Below are 23,489 nucleotides of genomic sequence, written 5' to 3'. Positions count from 1 at the left end.
TTTTATGAAAATATTTATATACAAAATTTACAATTCTTAGCTTCTTACAATATTATAATTTTTTAACACCCTTTGACCGCCAATCTAATAGATCATCTTCTGCAAGTTCATCGTCAGTATTATCTGAGTTATCCTCATCGTCATTTTTTGAAGGTGCTTTCGATTTCACTTCATCAGCTAAAGATTGCAAGTTTTTTACTCTTTCCCACTGGAGTCTGAAAGGAAGCATAATTAATAAAAGTCACATATTAGTTTACATGTTTTTTCAAATACAGTTGAGCTTAGTTAATACAAAATGGCCAAAACCCACAAATTTGTTCATATTGGCTGTTATTCATATAAATCATTAATAGGTGGAAGTTGTTAAAAGAATTAAGATATGCATATTCAAAAAGACTTATTGTTTATTATCACTATTACACACATTCTGGTTACCTGTAGATTCAGAAAGTTTTAACTGACTTTTTAAAATGCAAAGTTTTTGGAAAAGAAGGTTGAAAAAATTTACAATTGTCGAATAGGTGGTAATCAAAATGAATGACAGATAAACGAACAACTATTTAATACATGAAATACACCGCCATCTCAGTCATTTCCAGCCGAGGACTGCTGTTTCGTGCTTATTAGCACTCATTCTACATTAGCTACCAGTTTGTTGGGCCCTCTTGGCTTCCATAAGAGGTTTTCCATCTCCAGCTCAGTCTTCCTATGCCGGGCTGATGAGTGCTAATAAGCACGAAACTGCAGTCCTCGGCTGGAAATGACTGAGCTGGCGGTGTATTTCATGTATTTCTGCTTTAGCCCTGGCTAATGGGCGGTAATTTACTGAATACAACTATTTAATGTTCTCAGGTAGACAGGTCTGTGGGCTTTATTTTCTACACCAGGGGTTTCCAAACTTTTTTTCACAAGGGCCACATTATAAATTTTTGGAGGCGAGGCAGGCCAACAATCCAACCATATTTTAGTTCAGATGGTCATGTTAGTGCTTCCTTGCTTCCCCTGCCATACACATATGATTTATTCAATTTTTTTCTTAATGAGCAGTGATGGTTTTTGAGATTTTTCTGAGCTTAATTTTCTTTGCAAATGCTTAAAATTGAACACATTATAAAATGAATATATATTTTTTTTCCACTCTCACAAGCCAGACAAAACTTGTTTGCAGGCTGGATATGGCCTATGGGCTGTAAGTTGAAAATCTCTGCGCAATACTAAAAAGGTTTGACTTTTTCCTTTTTATTTTTTGGTACATGGTAGACTTTTTATAACTACAAAATGATCAATATTAAAAAAAAAAAAAAAATCTAGAGTGCTTCAATTGCAAAATTTTTTTACTGAAAAGAAGTTTTGTTCGTCTTAGCCAAAAAGTTCATTTTGATGTATGTACTATGTGTGAAATTTTTAATGTAATCAAACAACAAACCAAACTCAAACAAAACATTTACATGCAATATACTGACAGCCCAGTTATCCCATTCAGAAACTGCAGTTTTATCATCGTTTGAACTCATCAGTCAAGAATAGGGAATAACAGATTGGAAGCTTATTATTGATATATTGCATGTAGTTTTGCTTAGGGGGCAGTAACTTATTGCTTAAAACAAAATATTTGGTTTTATCTATGGTTTCATATTAACCATAGCCATACTAAGAGAGTTTAACTGTAATTTGCGAATATTTTTATGATTCCATTATATTCAGTTCAGAATTATACTTGAAACTAATTAAAAGACCTAAAAATATAATAACGGCAAAAAAAATCATACCTTTAAAATAATATAGAGAGTTCTTAAGTACAACTGAATTTTTTTACCAAAAAATTAGGAGCCCAAGGAAAAAAATATGAAATTTAAAAAAGCAAAACGTGATAGCAAACTCAAACATTAAATTAAAATATTTCTATTTCAATAAATAAAAACTAGAGGTAAATTAAAACAATTAAGAAAATTTAATTTAGATTCTTACATCTGTTCATCAATATTCATAATATCTCTTTCTAATGTGCTTTCTTCCAAATCTTCTTCCATTATTGTTTTGGAAACCTAAAAAAAAGGAGAAAAATTACATAAAATAAACGTTAAAAGCTTTAAAGATAAAAATATACAAAACTGGCTAAAATGCCATGTTCTGTATGTACTCCTCTATACGTGCCTGAAGTGAAGCTATGCTTCTTTAATATACTTATTCACACACAATAACTGACTTATTTTTTAATTAAAAAAAACCCATGACTTTTATCATTAAGAAATTTTTTTGAAGTTCACAATTTTGGGGAGGGTTTATTAAAACTCTAGACTAACAGTTATAAATAGTAGCCAATTTCAGATTTAAAAAAAAATGGAATAACCGTGAACAGTTTTCTTCCTTCTCACAAAATTTTCTTACATTTGCATTAGTGATTTTACCTTTAGTCATTGCAGTAAATCAGATTTATGTCATGATTGAAAGCATGCCGAATGCTTTAAATACTTGTTTAGCTTTTACGAAAACAAAGACAAACTTTACTTTAAATTTTCTTCAGAATAGCAAAAATGTTGAGTTTAGTTTTATGCAAATAAACATTTAAGCAAATTAAATTTACAAGTCTTTACTTTTTATTGAAATCAACAGAAATGTTGTATTTTTATCTGAAGGTAATCTTTTGCCTTCAAAAGTTAAAAAAGCTTAGAAAGTTGTAAAGTGAAAGTTGCTGTAAATTTTTGTTCAAGAACAAAAAAAGAAAAGACAAAAATAACAGCACCATTTTGCAAAACCTCAATGGTTCAGAACAAAATCCGGACAAATCTGAAACTCGTCAAGGTATTTCTACTACACAGAACATGGTTGCCATTATTTCTGACTAGGATTTGATTTTTTTTGGCAGCCATTTTCAATGTGGTAATAGTCGCTCTTTGGCGACCGCTAATCAACGGCTTTTGAGTTCAAGATTGAGATAAACTTCTTCCTATTAAGAGTAAAATAAGATAATGTAACATAAAATTTAGCTTTGATCACTGAAGTATTGATTCGTAATCAATATAATTAAATTCCTAGTATAACGAGCTGATGTGTGCATCACATGACTTCCTTTTACACCAATTTAATGCTATTTCCCTATTATTGCAATTTTAATGGGATTCTCTCTCTAACTCTTTAAATATCACTAGCAATGGCCACATTGAAAGCAGATTTAAAAAAAAAAAAAAAAAAATCGCCAAATTTTTCGCCAAGTTGGCGACAAAACTTGGCAACCAAAAGACTGGCGATATATCGCCAAGTGACCGCCAAATTATAACACCACTTGAGTTTGCATCGAAATTAACAATGATTTCCCCCCAAAAAGGTGCAAAAGACCCCTTTAGAAACACCCGAATGCAACCAAAATAGGAGGTGCACAACTAGACCCCACTACGAGTCTATGTACCAAATTTCAACTTTCTAGGACATACCATTTTTGAGTTATGCGAGATACATACGCACATACGCACATACACACATACGCACATACATACAGACGTCACGAGAAAAGTCGTTGTAATTACCTCGGTGATGGTCAAAATGGATATTTCGCGTGTCTATACATTCTTAGGCACTTTTCCGCATGTGGTCGAATTGAAAAAAAAAACTCAACATTCATTTGGGGGTGAGCAAAATGGAAATTAAGGGCGATTTTTGAGTGAAAATTTTTTCGCGAATACAATACTTTTTGTAAAATACTTTTTTGTAAAAGGAAGTAAAAATAGAACTAAAATATATTAAAATCTTGCCTTAGAATGACAAAAGGAAGAATATGAGTACTATTATTCTCTATTTTCAGGAGCATAATCTGTGTAAAGAAGGACACTTGAAAATCAATTTAGAAAATATATTGAATACAAAAGTGCGACAAATGGTGAGAGGAACATTTTAAAAATGTACAGCTATGTATGAGCAGTGGTTGGAAAAACTACTTTTTTTTTGTAGCGAACAATACTACAACTACTTTATTACAAATGTAGTTAACTACAACTACAACTACTTTTTTCAAAATGTAGCAACTACAAACTACTTTTGAAAAGTAGTCGCTACTTCGCTACTTTTTAAGAAATAAATAAATGAAAAGCATACACATACACACCGTTTGAGGATTGAACAAAAAATTCTAAAAGTGGTTTAGATTAATAAATTTGCTCAGTTGAACATGGAATATTACTAAGAATTATTTATTCTTTCGTTCCTTTATTGAGCCAAATTTGTCATTCCAAACATTTTTTACGATTTTTACGAATATTCGCTACGAGAAAGGATTGAAAAAGTTGAAGGACTTCCACCTTCAAGTTTTTAATCCTTTCCTGACAGTGAATATTTCGTTCAAGTAGTGCAAAGATAGACATACATATATGTACATAAAATGGATTTAGATGGTGAAAAACATCTTTTAAACAAAAGAGAAAAAAATTAATATTTGTTATAAGAGTTAATTTTATAAAAGCTTATATTTCGTAGGAACTAATTAATTGATTTTGAATTTCAAGCTAGTGGTCGGGACCTGGACACCATCTCCTTTCTTACGCTACTGATAAAATGAAATAAGAGCAGTTTTCAATTTTACCGAATGACCTCAAAAACTAACAATATTTAATAATTGACTTTTAGTTTGTTGATATATCAACACTCAATTAGCAAAAAAGCAAAAATAAAGAAATAATGAAAATATCCCAAACGGTACTAATATTTATAATCAAATATTAATAAATATCCAAAATATGAAACGTAACTAGGAACGCTTTCTTTACTTCAATGTGCAATTTTAAACTACAGTGGTCTCGCGCTCCGATTTACGCGAAATGGCTAAATAGAGAGCTTTTTTCGAATAACGAATTTTGGAGCCTACGCGAATTCCTCATCCCGCAACACGAAAGTTTTCGGAAGGGAATCGCAAAACTTAGGTATCACCTTTTTTATTGAGTACTAAATATTAGTTTCGTAAATTCCCTTTCCCTTTACCATCACTGAAAGTAAAAGTATCCGGCACTGTACTAGTCGAAACATCGCTTTGTTAATTTGCAAGTCGCCACTTCGCATCTTTTTCTTTTTAAATATGAAGTTGATGAAGCATAATTTTACATAAGCGGACTGTTAATCTAAATTTTTAAAATGGAAGTAAAAATAGAAAGTTTCAGACAAGTAAAGAAATTTAAATGTTTTCGATGTGCTTGAACAACTAAAAAGTGCGTCGAATATAATTACTGTACCTACTGTACAGTATTATTGTAGTACTGCATTTTATTATTGCTACATACTATGTCTACCGTTTAATTTAATTTTATGCCATGCTCTCCCATTGATTTTGTGCACTCTAACCATATTTTTATTCAATAACAGAGTTTTTATTTAAATACTGTAAAATTTCAGTTCTCTATGTTTAAATTCGGTAATAGGAAGTTAAGAAATGGGTTAAAACATTTTGAAGGATGTTGTCAACTGTCTAAAATAATTGGTATGTTTAAAAAAATCTTATAGATACCCTTTTCCACAAAGCGAAATTTTAACCTGCGCGAGAAGTTTTGGAACTCATCCCTCACGTTAGCTGAAATTGTAAGCCGGCCAAGGCAGTTCAATATCATCCTCTTACATTAAATTTACAATACATGATGCAAGTTTTACTCGCGTAAGATTTAAACTAGTTAAATTGTTTGAAACCAATTTTTTTTTTTTTGGGGGGGGGGGACTTTATTTGAAAGTAGTTTTTAGAAATCGCTACAAACTACTTTTTTTGTAGCGAACTACTCGCTACTCTACTTTTTTTAAAAAATAGTGCGTTACACTACAAACTACTAAAAAATGTAGCTACTACAGTAGCGCCGCTACTTGTAGTGCGCTACTTCCAACCACTGTGTATGAGTATTTAGAATCCCAGTTGCAGAGAACAGCACTTCTAACCTCAGTGAAATTAATGGATGGAAATGCTGGAAAACTAAATAAAATGTAAAAAAAGGAATACAAAAATACCATAAAGTCTCATTATAGCACTCAATTAGATAGATCATGCTTTTTATTACCTTTTCAAAAATTAAAGACTTATAAAATAAAAAATATTTTTTAATTTGCTTTAAGTTTGAACTAGCAGTAACAATATTGTGCTTTCAGGAAAAGTATCATAGTGAATGAACATAATGGATTACTATTAATCTGAATTCCAAAAGTTACAACTTTGAATTTTATTCATTCCAAAAACAATTGAAATATTTATCTATTTTTTAATTACAAAGCAATTGGTAAACTACTTTTTTTTCCGAAAGAAATTTTATTAATTTAATTTATTTGAAATACATAAATAAAATTTGTAGGAGTACATATTATTTACTTTTGCATTACATTGTTGATCTTGGTTATGGTCTTGGTTATATTACGTTTTGGATACAGTGAAATTCCCTTCAAGGGACTGCAAAATTTGTTCATTACATTGCAATGGGAATTTTGTTGCAACAGAATTCAAACAGTATCATGAAAGATAAATTGTGATGGAAAATTGATTTTTTTGAAACAGATACTTTGTTGTGACGGGATTTCTCTGTATAATGTTGTTTTCCCTACAACCTCAATAAATGAAATACTATAAAAGAATGAGTCTTAGAATGAAAAGCAGATCATTTCAAATACTTACAAGCCCAAATCAGCCCACATCAAGGTATTGAAACAGCGAATCACACATATAAACTGAAATGCCATAAATGAGTCATTATATGAAAAAGAAAAGTACTTTAGCATATAATAGCTAATGTTTGGTATCACTGCAAATCATTTCTGTCCAGTTACTTTTATTGTATGTTGAAATTTGGCACTCCCCAAAAAAAGTATACTTTCAATTATTAAATAAAACATTATTTACAGATAGATTACGCCAACTAGTAATTTTAAGGTGCACAAAATATGCAAAACATATTACATTGGTTTCTTCTGCTATAGTCTTTTGGAATTTTTCCCATTCCTCTTCCATAGGATCTTTGTATTCAACATGTCTAGCCTAAAATAGAAGCAACTGTATTAATGTAATTATTAATGTGTAGTGAAGTCAATCATTTATAAATTTTAAGTGCAAAATAAATAAGTAACCTTAATCAAAATCAGTGAAATAAGTCATATACTTTTCAAGTATCAGTAGTGAAAGCCTGTACCACTGAAAATGCACAATGGAATCAAAGTAGAACAAAAAATTTCAAATGTTGCAAAGAAAAGTTCACAGACAATCTTAAAAATTCAATTTTTTGTACATAAAGTTATTCAAAACAACAACTATTCCTCAAAATAAATCCTTCATTATCAAACATCTTTTGTTATTGATCTGCAAGTTTGAATCAAAGAACCCATGACATGCTTCTTCAAATTCTTCAAATGGTGCACAATCTGGTCTGTAAGCTGGATGTGGCAGAAGCTTGACTCCATCCAATCACTCAAACTTGTCCTTGGTTTTCTTGGCCATGTGCACCTTAAATTTGTCTTGCGGCATCAACTCATGCTTCTGGTTTGCCTGAACTAGTTACATCACATTAAGTTTTTGGTAGATGCATTCCAGCTGCTGATAATAAATCCCAGGATTAATGGCACAGCCGCTTCTGCCTTTGATTGGCAGAACCAATTCAAAGTAAATAATCCCTTCAAAGTTTCACCCAACACAACTTACATTTTTGCAGAATCAATTTTGCTTTGAAACTGACGTCGTCACCTGTCTTTTTTGAACTCATCACTTGTCTTAATTATGGTTGACCATTAAGGCCACTTCTTGTCTGAAGGCACACACATCCAGAATTGATCGTCTAATAGATTATAGAGTAACTGGGGGCAAACTGTGCTAGCTGATTGGCTTCTGCTTCGGTTCATACAGAACTTGGCAAAGCTTCTCCTGAACTAAATCAAATTTCTGCATGTGATACCAAATCCGTGTGGTGACCGGAGCAGAATAGTCCCAACGTAGTCTATGCGTGTCGTAAGAGGCGACTAAAATGGACACCCAATCTAAGGTGTGAGGCACTGTGCTGATGGATGGATGGCATCTGGGTTGCATGATGTCTGAAACGGTCCCCTCTAGGAACCAGACGAAAAACCTTGTTGTATTTAGCCTTACACTCGTCAAGGGTGGTTGTGCGAATGTTGACTTTTTATCACTTCACAGTTCCCAGCTCCCGTGGAGTTGGAGGCTGACTTCAAGGAGAAAACCAGCAACCTTGCTGCTGGAGGAGGTGAGGGTGCGCGTCTGCAACCCACCAAATGAGAGGGGGTGAGGGTGCAGGTTTGCAACTCACAGACTCTGCAGTAAAGGGGAAGAGAGTACTCAATTTTGCACAAAAATGCAACAGGCACGGGCGGGAGAGAGGGAGGCTGGTACAGGAGGCGAAAGCCACTGGGCCGCTCTTTCCCGAGAAGGTGGGAGAAACCAAACATCTTTGGTCAGAGGTTTCGATTCCTTCCCCTGCACAAACTGCTGCAGAAGGAGAGAACCAGCAACCTTGCGGCTCGAGGATTTGAGGGTGCAAGTTTGCAACCTACCGACCAAAAGGGTGAGGGTGCATGTCTGCAACCCACCAACTCTGCAGTAGGGAGGCAGGGAATACTCATTTGTGAACAAAAATGCAACAGGCGCTGGTGCAAGCAAGAGAGGAAGAGGCTGGTATGGGAGGTGAAAGCCATTGGGCCAACCATTCCTGAGAAGGCAGGAGAAACCAAACATTATCAATCTGAGATGGTTTCAATTCCGTCCCCAGCACAAACTGCTGTATCTTAACAAGTATGGACAAGTCGGCCACAGTTCTATCTATGCTCAAGCAGTTAGTATGCTTAAGCTGGCTGTTGTGAGAGAAAGCATCCCGTTGGAGAGGTTATCTCGCAATGACGTTGAACATATTCAGCTTGTTATCTTAAGGACAGACCTGATTCTCTCTGGGGATCATATGCCAAAAATACTGGCTTCTTAACAAAAATAGTATTGGGAGGGCTTTTGGTCTTCTTACCGGTATTTACACCTTAAAGCAACACCGTGCTATAATGGGTAAAAGTAATGATCCAATTTGCGGAGGTTACCTATTAAATGAGGAAACTATTACTCACACTCTGTGTGATTGCAAAGTGTTTTCTGCCTATAGGTTTGAACACCTTGGTCATCATTTGCTTGAACCATGGGAGATTCATGATATTCCTATTGGGTGTTTGCTGAATTTTACTTCAGCTGCTGGTTTGTTTTAAGACTTCTGTTTGGGGACTAGTGCAATAGACCTCTGGTTGCAGTGCTTGGTTTGGTTGAACCCCCTTTCTTTCATTTTATGTAATACCAAACTGTCATGCGAGAAACTTCAGCTTCCAAATCCCAAGAACTTAATGACGGTTGGCATCCAAAACAACTTGCAAATCACTTTCATCTGAAAAAGTAGGTCGTCCGGAACTTGATCTGTTTTCCAAATTAAACTTGCCTTCATTGGAACACTTTCATGGAACTTATCTATAGCAGTTTTGCCAGTTGTCTTTTTGTCTTCAATTTTATTAATTGTGATGGAAGCATCTCTAACTGTCAATCTTTTCTTCCAGTAGTGATGCAACAGCGCCCAAATCTCAAGCTGTGTAAACTTATAACTAGAATCAGACATCTAGCCAACAAAAATAATCCCAAACAAACAAGAAAATTACAAAAAAAAAAGAATTTTTAAGTATTTTTTATTACGTTTTTTCACAACCTAATAAAATAATTTAGGTTATTGATCTGTTAGCCTGTATGTCAATAAAATGAACAACAAGAACTTTTCACTTTTTATACATTCTTTAGATTTAAAAATCTATGTAACATCTCTTATCAATGAAAACAAAATTCTCAGCAAACTGTCATAACGCACAGGTATCATTAAGCATAAAACCTACTTTGGCATCTAAAACTGGGTCATCAAAAAATCCTTCTGGTAAGGTTTCTCCATTAGTTGTTGATGCTACAGAACTTGATTTGTTTTCACTTGGTACTTCTTTGATAGGTAACGCAGTTGAACTTGAAGGATCATCAAAAAAGTCTAGAAATGTTGAGACCAAATTTTAAGTAAATCAAACTCTATATAAAATAAGTGCTGGGTAAAAAAAAAAACTTGTTCAGAAATAAGTTACTTTTATACAAGAAAATGATCTTATTAAAGAAAAAGCTACTAAAAGTTGTCCAATCTTAAATTTTTTCTATTGTGAATCTCAGACAGATCTCAGAAAATTATTGTGAAATACAAATAACTCTCTTACAGACAAATCATCTCAAAAAACACTAGTTCCCAGCATTGGGCTCAAAAAACAACAAAATTTCCAGTATATCACTTTAAAGTACGTATCTCCATTTTTTTTTCTTTTTGAATTAAGGGTTGAAACTAATCTCCTCAATCTATAAAATCTTTGAATCAAAAAATTAAAACACAGTGACAAAAAATACCATGTGTTCTCTCGCAGGGTTGGAAAATACCATGATATTTTGGAAAATATAAAAAATATGCGATATTTTGATACATATCGGATATTTTGATATACATATCTGATATTTTCAATCAGCAAAAACTGAAGTCTTCAAAATAGTAAGTGCAGCCTCAAATCACTCTTTATTTTCTCATATCATTATTATTACAATATGTAGACTTAAAATTAAGATTTCTTTCATTATTTATATCTAATATTTCCTTTTACATTTTTATCAATTTTAACGGAGTTAATATAGGATTAGCTATATTACTCATTTTTCTTCTGTTAGCTACTTTTACAGTTATATGATTCAGAAATAAATATGCATTTGACGCTGCACAGTCATAATACATTTCTTTTCTCTGACCGAATTGTAATATTTAATTAGGCACTTTTAATATGAATCAAAATTGTAACATTACTGATAATTGAATGGACATAAATAAAAAAGAATACTTTGCTGCATAAATGACGTATTAATACATCATAAAATTATAGTACATAACTTTTCGGTTATTTTTAATAATGAATGAACAATATTACAATGCATTATGTAATTTTTAAATTGAAAATACTGTAATTGAAAAAAATAAATATTGAAAATATCAAAATATCATGATAGTTTCAAAATAAATATTTGATGGGCCGTGGTAGCCCGATCCGTAGAGTGTCGGATTCGGGGCCGAAGGGTTCGAACCTCGATGGTCGAAGACCCACCGTCGGCATTAAAGGGGACTGGGCGACATTAAATATGCTCGTGGTCTCAATGTCCTCCAAGTGAAACAATACCTCTGGGGGTGCTAGCACCAGGTAGCTATTAGCTCCTGAACTAGTTCTAAATTCTCATAAACTGTTCGATCCGGTGATGGTGCTGCCATCTATCGGTATATAAAATAATGGAGGCAAGGTACTTAGTATGCAGTCCTCGACCTAAATACAGTTGTAGTCAGTTGTGACTCTGAATAGGAATAGGAATAAATATTTGATATATGTCGTGATATATATCATGATATATATCAGCAAACCCTGGTCTCTGTATATAGAATTAAATAAAAATCAATGATTCACATAACTTATGAATTTCTTAAAAGCTTAAAATGTACCTTTAGGAAGAACATTCTGCTCAGCAGACTCATTACCATCTGTTGTTGAACTTGGTTCAAGGTTATCTTCAATTTCATCTTCAGAGGAGGATGAATAACCTTCAAGAAGAGCTGCACTTCCACTAGCACTTACCACTCTAAATTTAACATCAGACTATCAAAATATACAAAAGCAACTACAGTAAACTTTTGATTATCCGTGGGCGGCTTATCCACAGAGAGGATTATCCGCGGCATTTCACACTTACAAAAAAAAAAAAAAAAATTGCTGATGATCAACTGCATGTAGATAAATGCACACATTTTTATTTAACAAGTGTAAATTTTGTTTTCAGATATTTGTATTTCTTTCTTCCAAAGACATAAATCCTTCTAACATCAATGCAATCTGACTTGCTGAAAACTGATTTTTATATCTACACAAAAACTGCATCAGATAACACTTACTGATTTCTAGATCTTTTCAATTTTCTAAACTTTAAATTTAATTTACTTATGTGCATAAATGAGTAACCAAACCAATCTTTAAAAAACTTTTCCTCCCCTCCCCTGTCTTTTCGGTGTAACCTAGTTTGATCTGTTGCAATTAATATGTTTGCTAGCGTATGTAGTGTAATTTGTTTGCAATAAGAAATGATCCTGTTTTAGCTTTTACATGCATTTTTTACATACACTGTTATTGTTTTAGCTACAGTTTACATGTATGCGAGTGTTATTGATCTTTTTAAGCATTGAATACACTAGCATCGCTTTTACCTAATTTGGATTATGCATGAATTCACTGTTACCGTACCACAATATTCCGCGGACAGTTGGACGTTTACTGTACCATTAAAGTCATAGGGGTTAATAAAGTAAAATACAAAGCACTTGGAAAGATCACTAAAAATTTCTCACAATAAGATGTCAAAGGGTTCACATATGTATGCATCATATAACATATAAATCTAATGCAGTATGAGTATGTCAAGGTCTCATTTAATCTTTGAGCATTTCAGTAAGAGGTTAAACATCTTAAACAGGAGTATTGTAAAATAAAACATCTGTTTATTAATGTATATACCTGAAAATAAAACTTAAAACATAAAAATAGATTATCCGTGCTACCGTGAGATAAACAAGCAAGCTAGTGAGCAACCAATTGACTTGCTTTGCAATACAAAGTACTTTAAGATTTTACCAACAACATACCAGCCAACCCTTGAAGGAAAAAAAAAAGGACAATCTGCTAGAGGTATATAGATGATTCACTAGCAACAAATTTCACATAAAAAAATTATTATATACCACTATTAAATGCCATGAATATTAAAATTAAAATGAAATAGGAATTTTTTCACATGCAAGCTAATTTGATAGTAACAAGAAAATACAAAATACTGCAACTGAAAAATCAAATAATATGGAGGAGTGCTTAAAATTTCGTATATTCCCCAGTCTCCACCCAAAAAGTAACTACAAAAATCTATTAAAATCCGAGGGGAAAAAATGTAAATAAATTATTGAAACAAGGTAGTACCAAATAAGTAGGTGTAAGATAGCATATGTTGAAATAACTTCCAACTCTCAAAAGAATTGAAATATTTGCAAGATGCAAAAAGATTGAAAACTGCTGCATTTTTTGCCAAAGCATGTGCTCAGTATAACAAGCAATGAGGAAAAATTCCAAGTAACGAAATGAGTTATTAATTGGAAAAATTCTCTCTTTTGAGTAAAATCTAGAACAAATTAATTCCTTCATTGAATTTGACGCCAATTAAATTTTAAAAAAAGCGGAAATAGTCCGATTTTCCAGAGGGAAAAAAATGAATTTTTCCAGCACACAAATAAATCAGAAGGGAAAATAGTAGCAGCTACTCCTTTCTAGATATTATAATTAAGCAAAAATAGCGTAGAATCACCAATGAATGTAGCTTTGTCGCGAGTTGGTGCAGAAAATCTATTTCGGAGCTCTCTAGCGTGATTTTAAAAAAATTCCTAACTCTGCAAAGAAAATTGGTTATAGTCCATATTCTTATGCACAACAATGACCGGAGCTGAATAGTCCAAACATAGTCCATGCGTGTCGTAAAAGACGACTAAAATGGATACCAAATCTAAGGTGTGAGGCACCGTGCTGATGGATGGATGGCATCTGGGTTGTATGATGTCTAAACGGCCCCCTCGAGGAACCGGGCGAAACCTCCTTGTAATTTGCCTTGCACTCATCAAGGGTGGTTGTGCGGGTGTTGACCTTTTACCACCACCCAGTTCCCAGCTCCTTTGGAGCTAGAGGCTGACTTGAAGGAGAGAACCAGCAACCTTGCTGCTGGAGGAGGTGAGGGGGCACATCTGCAACTCGCGACACTGCCGTAGGGTGGGAGGGGGTATTCAATTGTGCACAAAAGTGCAACAGACGCAGGCAAGAGAGGGGAGGCTGTTACAGAAGGCATAAGCCACAGGGCCAGCCATTTCTGAGAAGGTAGGAGAAACCAAACATCATTGATATGAGGCTTCAGCTCCTTCCCCTGCACAAACTGCTGCATCTTAAAGAGTAAGGACAAGTCAATCACAGTCCTATGCTCAAGCAATGCATATGTTTAAGATGGCTGTTGTGAGAGAAACCTTCCCGTTGGAGAGGTTATCTTGCGATGAAATTGAACATATTCAACTTTTCTTTCTAAGGAGGACAGACCTGATTCTCTCTGAGGATCACATGGCAAAAATGCAATAGGCTTCTCAACAAAAATAGTATTAGGAAGGCTTTTGCTCTTCTTACTGGACTTTACACCTTAAAGCAGCACGTTGCTATAATGGGTGTCGGTAATGATCCAATTTGCAGAGGTTACTTCTTTAAGGACGAAACTATTACTTACACCCCGTGTGATTGTGACGTGTTTTCTGCCTATACCTTTGAACACCTTTGTCATCATTTGCTTAAACCATGTGAGATTCATGATATTCCTATTAGGTGTTTGCTGAATTCTGCTTCAGCTACTTGTCTGCTTTAAGACTTCTGTTTGGGGATTAGTGCAATAGACCTCTGGTCGCAGTGCTTGGTTCGGTTGAGCCCCCTTTCATTCACTTAATTTCATATGTACTACAATCGAGTTCTGCATTCCCCTGGCACCTGACATTGCTGGATGACTATAAATGTGCGCCATCTATTGAGAAGAAAGTGAAACTTCCTGATGAGTGATTGAAAAAACTGCAAAAACAAGAGAAAATGGAAAAAAAATGGGAAATCGGGAGATGGATGTAAAAAACGGGAGTCTCCCGTTGAAAACAGTAGAGTTGGCAAGTATGCAACAAATATAGATGTAAATTGAAAGAACAATATAAATACAATAACCTCCACAAATAAAGGTTAAAATCATGTGAAGTCAGCTCTTTGTAAAATTTAGCCATTTTTATTCTCCAAAATTTTACTTTAATAGTAGAGACTTACACAAAAAAGTTATGACAAAAAAATTTTTCATGTCAAAACTGGGTTTAGATTGTTTAATATGTCTTTGCAGAGTATGCATATGAACAGAAAGTCACTCCTCACCTATGTGCTAGCACAAGGGACTAAGTAAGAAAGATGCGTAAATCAGAGAGAGACAAGATATATATATATATATATATATATATATATATATATATATATATATATATATATATATATATATATATATATATATATATATATGGAATTTAATTTTACTTTCAATTAACTTAAACTCAAAGTTTAATAAGTAGCTAATTAATTTTAAAACTAATTTTCCAATTAAAATAATATTAGCAAACGGACAATCTAAAAAATAAAAGCATACATGCTTAACAATTTTAACTTATATAGCTTACATGCTTAACAATTTTGTTCAGTATTCCAAAAGTCAAGAATGTTCTTAATTTGCATGATATTTTAGATGAACTTTTCAATGTCACTCAAATGTTCAATAGTCAAGGCACTGTGTATATGAGTGTTTTTTTTTTCTTTTTTTTGGCATTCAAATTTAATATTGTCTATCGTCAGCATTATGTGCGATTAATTTTGAAAACAGATCTTTCAAATGTATTAGGAGAAAAAATGAAGCATAAAAATTTTGCTTACATATGCCTAAAAGCAATAAAATATACTTACGCTTTCTTTTTGGCTGGTTCATCACCTGCAAAAGTATCCATAAAAATTAAAAACAGTAGCTAGAATTTAACATTTAATTTTGTGTTTTCAGTTGAATTTTAAAGATGTAATATCAAAACATGGGGAAGAAAAGAGATGCAACTATAATATGAAAAGCATACTAGTTTTAAAACACTATTAAATGGAATAGTCAGAATATCAGTCCTTATAAGCCTAAATTTTGCAGAATATATACAGATATTGTGATTGGGTGTGGAACGCTGTTTTTTAAAGGCAGTCAACTTATGCAGTCTTAATAGTTTATAAAATAATTCAATGGATATCAGAAAAAACATATTTTTTTTTTACTTTTCATTCTTTTTGCATTTTCTATTTGCTGGTCTGCAGCATGCTTTTGGCCAGCAAGCAAATCCTTTGTTACATCCTTCTTGATATTCTCCGGGGCAGTTTTCTTCTTCTTCAGTGCATTCTATTAAATATTGCCAAAGTAAAGCAGAAAAATATTGAAGTATTTCAACTACTACAATAAATTAAAATAAAAAAATATGAAGACATTTTTTCTTAAATATAAAATGGCAAACGTAAAAATGTTCAACTATTTTTGTACTAAAATATGAAAAAAAAAAAATATTTAAAGCAGAAATTGTCAAAGGAATACAGCAAATAGGTATTCCAAAGCAACTGCAAAGCCTTATTATCAATGCATAAATATTCAACATACTATCTCAAGCTGGAAAGAAACTTTAGAGTAAATGTCATAACCACACAATATTAATTACAAAAAATGCTGAATCAAATTTGTCAAATATTGTGCAATGAGTACATGGAACAAGAGACAAAAACCAACTGGAAGTCACAGCTTAAGTCATCATGACGAACAAGGCTAGCTACCGGAGCATGTGAGCCACAGAGTGAATGATAAAAAAGTAAAAGAAATTCTTGATAATTATCTGTTGAGTAGGAGTCATATTTAGCAAATTGTGCTCAATTTTCTTTTATATCAGCTAGTCTGTCTTATTATTAAGTCTTCTAATGGTATTATTTTTATCAATGAACTCCCAGTAGATCCGAAATCGTTGACAGACAGGTACTTTTAGTGCATAAGAGTCACCTTCATAATTTTAGACCACCCTAGTACGCAGTGAGAAAGTAATTGCTTCATATTTCAAAAAATTCTCAAAATTTTCATCTTAAATTTTAGTATAATTATTCTCTTGATTGTTGTCACGTTTTCTGAGATTTTGGTAAATTTTGACAGAAAACTGTATGTGTTATGAGCCAAAAACATACCAACAAAAATTGATATTTTTGAAAGTAATGCTTATATGCCTTCATGAATAGAAGCGATACTCTTGAAAATGTATAAAATTATTGCACAGTAAATAAACTAATTGCTGAAACTTCAGCTTATTTCCAATGAAGAGGGATCGAAAAAGGTTTTTGCTTTTTCAACAATTTCTTGCAAGTCCCCTAAATGCATTGGGTGATTTGATTTTAATTGAAACATGTCAGCTGAAGCATGTCTTTTATAAGACAAAAGTTCCATTTTCATCAGGATACTGTATAGCATTATATTAAGCACAAAGAAACGAGCAACAGAAAATAACAAATTTATTCAAATGTTTACCTCTTTGTGAATTTTTCCTGCAATATGTGAAACCCAAAGGTTATTGCCTTTTACTTGGATATTGCATATGATACAAAATAGTTGCCCAGCATTGTTATATATAGCAATGAAGTCAAGGAAATCAAGCTTTCCATAATCAATATTTGTCATGAAAAACAACCTACACACAACATTTTCCAATTCTAATTTCACACAAATCTTTCAAAGTTCCATTCAGCCATTAAAACTAATTTAACCTTTGGTTTGTGCTACTAGGACAAGTAATTGTAACTTCTGCATCATATAAAACTCAAAAAATAAATTTTAAGTAAAGTGATGCAGAAAGTTATTTTCTAAACTAATTAAAGTCATATTTGCTTCAAGTTCAAATTTGAAATTTTTGAAATTTGGAAAACAATTTCCCTGCGCGTACTTAATGTAGTGTATCATCATTCAAAAGACATAACAGATTATTAAATTTAATTTTTTAAAGTAATTTATAAATTTATTTCACTGAAATCATATCAAAATTTTTTAACTGAACACAAAAATTAGGATTTAATATTTTTTGAAGCATTAAAATCTCTTTTTTTTTTTCAAAACTCCCCCCCCCCATTTTTTAGAAAGAAAAGACAAATGCACTGACTGAAAAGGTTAAGACTAGATTTTTTTTTTTTTTAATTCCAAAGGGTTTTTGATGGCATAGGATCAGATAATTTATGGGAAATCTGCTCATATTTTCTTGACCAGCTATATGAAAAAATTAGAGAAAAAAGCTTGGTTAAAGAAAAAAAAAATCTCCCCCATTAGGACAACACACTGCCCTAAAAGTTACTTTAGCAATAAGAAAGTTGATGGATTTTAATTTTATGAATATCTGCTCACCAGGTTGCCCTCATTTGAGTCTACTGAAGAAGTGAAAGCAGCTGTAAATTAACATTTTGAGGATTGTCCTGAACTACACTTCAGAGGAAGAATCCTGTATTTGGAGAAACATTGAACAATGTGTACTGATCTAAAAGGAGTCAACATTAAATGATTAACGCACTTAAAAAAAAAACTTTTTTTTAATTTACATCCCCAAGAATTTTTCACTTTGGCCTTCTATACAACCCATAGACAACATGTAAAAAATTAACTTTCTCCTTCATGAAAATTCATTAAATTAAAAATGAATTATTTTAAAGGATACTTGGCAAAAGGTGAATCCACCTTTTCCTTGTGTTTTACATTCTCTCTTCTTTCTTTCATCAATTTTCTCAAATCATCTTGCTTTTTCTTTCCAGGTGCAGCCATTTTAATCTACTAATTAAATTTCATAAGGTAATGTTAGAATCCAACTCCTGCAGAACAGTTTTGTTCTTTGCTATCATACATATAACCTAATAAGAGGAAAATAGCAAAAAAAAAAAATGTAAAAGAATAGAGATAGACATGAACATCAACAAATAAACTACAGTCGAACCTCCATATATCGAACTTCCACATATCGAAATTTTCTATATATTGAAATCCCAGCAAATTTCTATGTTCATTATATAGAAAAATTGTTTCTATATATCGAAAAAAATCTCTATATATCGATTTTTTTCGAGACATTCGTAGATTTTTTTTCCACTTTAGACTGTTAGTCTCATGAAAAATAAAGGTTAGGGGAAAATTACGTTCACACTAAAGGTTGCTACGGAACTCATAAGAAATATCGGGTTGAAGGGTGTGTAGTTAAGTCGTTATTCTGTTCTGAAGTTCTTAAATTCCTTCAAGTTTATTTCAAATCTCAGCTGTAACCAGTTACACTGTAAAATCAGTTTCAAATTATCCCTTTTGTTTGTTGATTATCATTTCTAGTCTTCTTAGCTTCAGTAAAAATCATTTAAGTTAAGTAAATTGATTGTTTACTTTTCTCCCGATCACATTGTTAAAACGAAAATCCCCTAATGTTGCGATCAAGTTGAATTGCCAAAGAATATGAAGATGTATGGTTGACGTAAAAATGAAATTTCTGTTAATTTTTTAATCATTAACTTTCATTTAATCCGATACTCGTATAAATTATAAATTGGGTTTCATACAAGAAAATTAGCTTTTATTTTAATGTTTTAGGATAATTATATGATAAAATAAGATCGTTTCCATATATCGAAATTTCTATATATCAAATTTTTTTCCGGCAATTTGCTACTTCGATATATGGAGGTCCGACTGTACATTCATTGAAACCAGGGAACTATACTTATTTATTTTTCTTTCTTTATTTTTTTTTTTTTTTTTTGAGCAATCACATTGCTTATTGTTCTCACTTGACTGTTTTGACGTCCCCTATGATTTTATTTTCCCCCCGCCTCCCTCTGCAGCACCACCATTGACCGGCCCCTCCCAATGCTGCTGCTCTAACAAGCAGCGTCTCCAGGTTGTGTCCATATCCTACACACACACGCACACATACATACATACACACACTCATGACTGCACACAGACACAAACACACACACACTTATGCATGCACACAGACACAAACACATGCATACATACACATACCTACTCACACACACATGCCCACACACTTATGCCTGCACACAGACACAAACATGCATACAAAATACACACACACACACACACATACCCCCACACTCATACCTGGAGACAAACACACACGCCTACATACACACTCGTGATTGCGAAAAACATACTTTGAATTCAAGATGTCAAAATTCAAATTAATTAATTATTTTATTTTGCTTTTTTTTTTTTTTTTTTTTTTTTTGAGTTGTTTCTTTCCCAGATTTATTGCAAAACTTACAGAAGCTAGTTATGAAATCAACCAGAATTAATGTATATACACAATTTAGCAATAAAACTTTAATAATTTTTTTAAATATTTCAGAAATGTAAAGCTGCAAAAGTATGATATAACCAGTGGTACGAAAAGAAATGGTTTTGTTTTGAATAAAATTAAAAGTTTAGTTTTTTTATAGTAAGATTTTAGCAGAGGAATCCTAAATTGAACACTTGCATTTATCATAAACATATTCGTAAAGAGCTATAATTTTTGTTGCTTTTAGCAATATTTTAAAGTTCTGAAAAAATAACTTTAGTTCTAAATTATTGAAATCACTCACGCACACAGAGTGTGAAGGCACAAGTAGACAGAGAGGGACCTAGATATCTTAGTTAATTGAAGGGGCATTTCACGGTATTTTTGACATTTATGTAGAGTCCGTAATGTGACCTTTTTTTGCCAAAACTTTTAAATTTACCGTTTGATTTGCAAATTATTTTAATTTGAGCTGGTGTGTTGGTAAGAAAAGCTTAAAATAAAATAATAGGCAAATCAAACAGTAAATTAAAAAGTTATGACAAAAAAAGGTCATGTTACAGACTCTACATAAATGTCGAAAATACCGTGAAATGCACACCTTCAATTAACTAAGATATCTAGAAATTACGTGCAAAAGCGTACGTCTGAATTACGTGGAATGACCCTGAAGCTAAAGTTGTAAATACTACATATTTTACGTTTCAAACAACACATTCTAAAACTGCAAAATCACTTTTTAAATTATTTTAATTAATGATTCAAAAATAAAACTTTATTTAAATCAAGGAACTCTGATTGTCAGCCATTAGAGATTCTATAACAACAATGGTTGAATTAAATGGAAGAATTTTTGTATAATAAATATACAGTTGGCTCTCTGTTTAATGAGGCTCTATTTAATGACGGCTTTTCACTAGTGATGTGCCGGATCGTTAAAAAAGTAGATCTATGGATACGGATCATTAGTGTCAAGATTCACGGATACGGATCTCATTTTTTTTTTTTTTTTTTTAACCCAATTTAACTATCCAAGTGTAAAATTTGTTACGGAATGTACTCCCGTCAGAATAATGGCAGTTTCTTCAAAAAATGTCAACTGCGGCAAAAATATAGTCAAGACTACGATTTACTCTTGAATGAAATTTCCATTAAAATTGAGGGAGAGTTGGAAGGTCAGCACTGCATTAATGCTTAGATGGAATGTGAAAAATTATTTCTAGCTTACTCAGTAGATGTAGGATACAGGAGCAAGAGTTTAAAGCTGCTACTGGACAGGCTAAAAATAATTTTTCCCATTTTATTTCTGCATAAATGCAGCGCTGACCCATTTCACCAAACTTCTCCGATCGACAAAATACAGAACCGGAACATCTTTACAAACAGTAAATAGAGAAATTAATCTCACTTTTTTTAAAGGATGCCAAGAAAAACAAAAATGAAGAATAAGAAAAACCCCAAATCAATAACAAAAACTAATATTAAATTAAAAATTAAAAAAACAAAACATGTCCCAGAGAGCTGACCTTATATTAACATGAATTTCGCGGGTCAGAACACACATTTGTTAACAAATATGAAGTGACAGCAGGTAAAAACTTTAAATCATTGAGCTTTTTCTCCGTATCTTCTGACTATGAAATTGCTACCAATCACGCGTATAAAGGCTTAGAATTGCATTTAAAATTTACTTAACAAGATTATAGCTCCTACTGTATATAAGTTGAAGTTTGAAATAAATATCCAATGCAGAAAACTTCATTTCTTCAATAAGGGCCAACATTTTTAACGTATGGGTAAATTTTTACTACCATAATTGTGAAAAACGTTAAATCGGTTTTTGATTAATATATCCGATAATTAAAGTTCTACAAAAACGAGGCCAAGCTAAGAACACTTTCGATCAAGTCACCTTTTGAACCAGACGAGTGAATGAAGCATGGTTCGGTTCAACTCGAAGATTGAATTTTAGGCATGGTAATTTCAGTAAGTTACCACCCTATAGCCAGGGCTAAGGCAGAAATACGTGAAATACACCGCTAGTTCAGTCAATTCCAGCCGAGGACTGCAGTTGACGGCAGTTTAGCTGCAGAAGTTTCCAACAGGTTGCTTTGGCACATTGTATAACCCTCATAGAGCTACCTGCTGGGATTTTTCCAGTGTTTTTTTATGAAATTCACAAACCCGAAGCAATCACTTTTATAAGATGATCTGTACGATGGTGAACCTTAACTGCCGTATAATAATACCATTCTACTGTAAAATTCACAACCGCAAAATGGGCAAACCCCCATCTGATTCCCTCTTTTAATGCATTTGAAGTATTCAGCGAGATGCTTAATAATTCACTAAAATGCAGAAGTTATTGTTACATTTGAATTTAGCTACCAATATAGCATAATACACTGCTGTTTTTGAGCATTTATGACAGCTTGAAATCTAAAAAAATGAATGAAGAAAATAGAATCATATAATATTCGCAATATAGCCTGGCTTAGGGGCGGTAATTTACTGCCATATACTACTGTTTCAAACAACTTACAAAAAAAAGCTAACTACTTACATTTCAGGCACGCAACAAGATTGCTTCAGCTTTCAGCAACAGATTTGTTTTCAAAATTTTCAAAAACTTGCTCAACAATTGCTCCGCAACTGTACTGAAAAAATAAGAGACATTGATGCCAGGCTTCTTCTCTCCAATACACTGAAATAGCAGAAGGGACAAGGTGTTATGTTTGCAGTTTTATGTTTCATTCTTGCATAGCTGGTGGTAAAAAATTATTTTATAAGCTACTAATATTTTCCGTTATACTTTCATTTCTTTCTTTCATCATTCGAACAAAAAGAAATTTTTGAAGGAAAAAAAAATACGATTAATGCGATTACAACGACTGGCAACAGCAAATGTAAACGCTTAATCGATAGGTTTGGTCTTAAGCGTTCCGATATTTAGACTCTCAAATTTTATTAAAAACCTCTTATTTTGATGCTTTTTTTAAGTGAAATTATTTACAAATGATCATAAAGAGAAAACACCATGCAATAACATCAACAATGAACGTCGTTGTGGATGTATTCATTTACTTCAGCCATTTTCTTCGTCCAATCCGATTTCAATAATTTCCGATATTCATATATTGATAGCATTACGATAAATGTCAATTATATTGATATATTAAAGTGTTTTGATACGATGGCCTCTGAAACCGAAGTAGTTTGGAAATGTGGATCGTGTGATGAGTGTTTTTATGATTTACAAATCTTAGCAAGTCATAAATGTATTGGGAATGGCGGAGCTGTTGCATTGTCTGATAGTTGTATTAAACAGCTAGAAGTTCAATCTTATGATGTTGGTGATTTGAGTAGCTCAAGCGATCACGTACAGGTCAGTAAAATAAAATAATAAAGCATATAAACAAACACACG

The 23,489-nt window shown here is 32.6% G+C and overlaps 1 protein-coding gene across 1 annotated transcript; it reads right to left on the bottom strand.

The window, feature by feature from the left end:
* LOC129224381 (zinc finger protein 830-like) lies at positions 1-22,748 on the bottom strand. Its single transcript, XM_054858825.1, has 10 exons — positions 22,627-22,748; positions 18,441-18,630; positions 17,270-17,369; positions 15,991-16,111; positions 15,643-15,667; positions 11,538-11,674; positions 9,868-10,010; positions 6,911-6,988; positions 1,969-2,045; positions 1-215 (listed from the first exon to the last, which is right to left on the bottom strand). The coding sequence occupies exons 2-10, from the start codon at positions 18,542-18,544 to the stop codon at positions 53-55; spliced, it is 948 nt and encodes a 315-aa protein (XP_054714800.1). The 5' UTR covers positions 18,545-18,630; positions 22,627-22,748; the 3' UTR covers positions 1-52.
* Positions 22,749-23,489: the final 741 nt, after the last annotated feature.

Source organism: Uloborus diversus, chromosome 1, assembly GCF_026930045.1.
Source record: "Uloborus diversus isolate 005 chromosome 1, Udiv.v.3.1, whole genome shotgun sequence".
NCBI classification, from domain to species: Eukaryota; Metazoa; Arthropoda; class Arachnida; order Araneae; family Uloboridae; genus Uloborus; species Uloborus diversus.
Note: the sequence above shows the minus strand (reverse complement) of the source record. Positions and strands in the feature narration are given on the sequence as shown.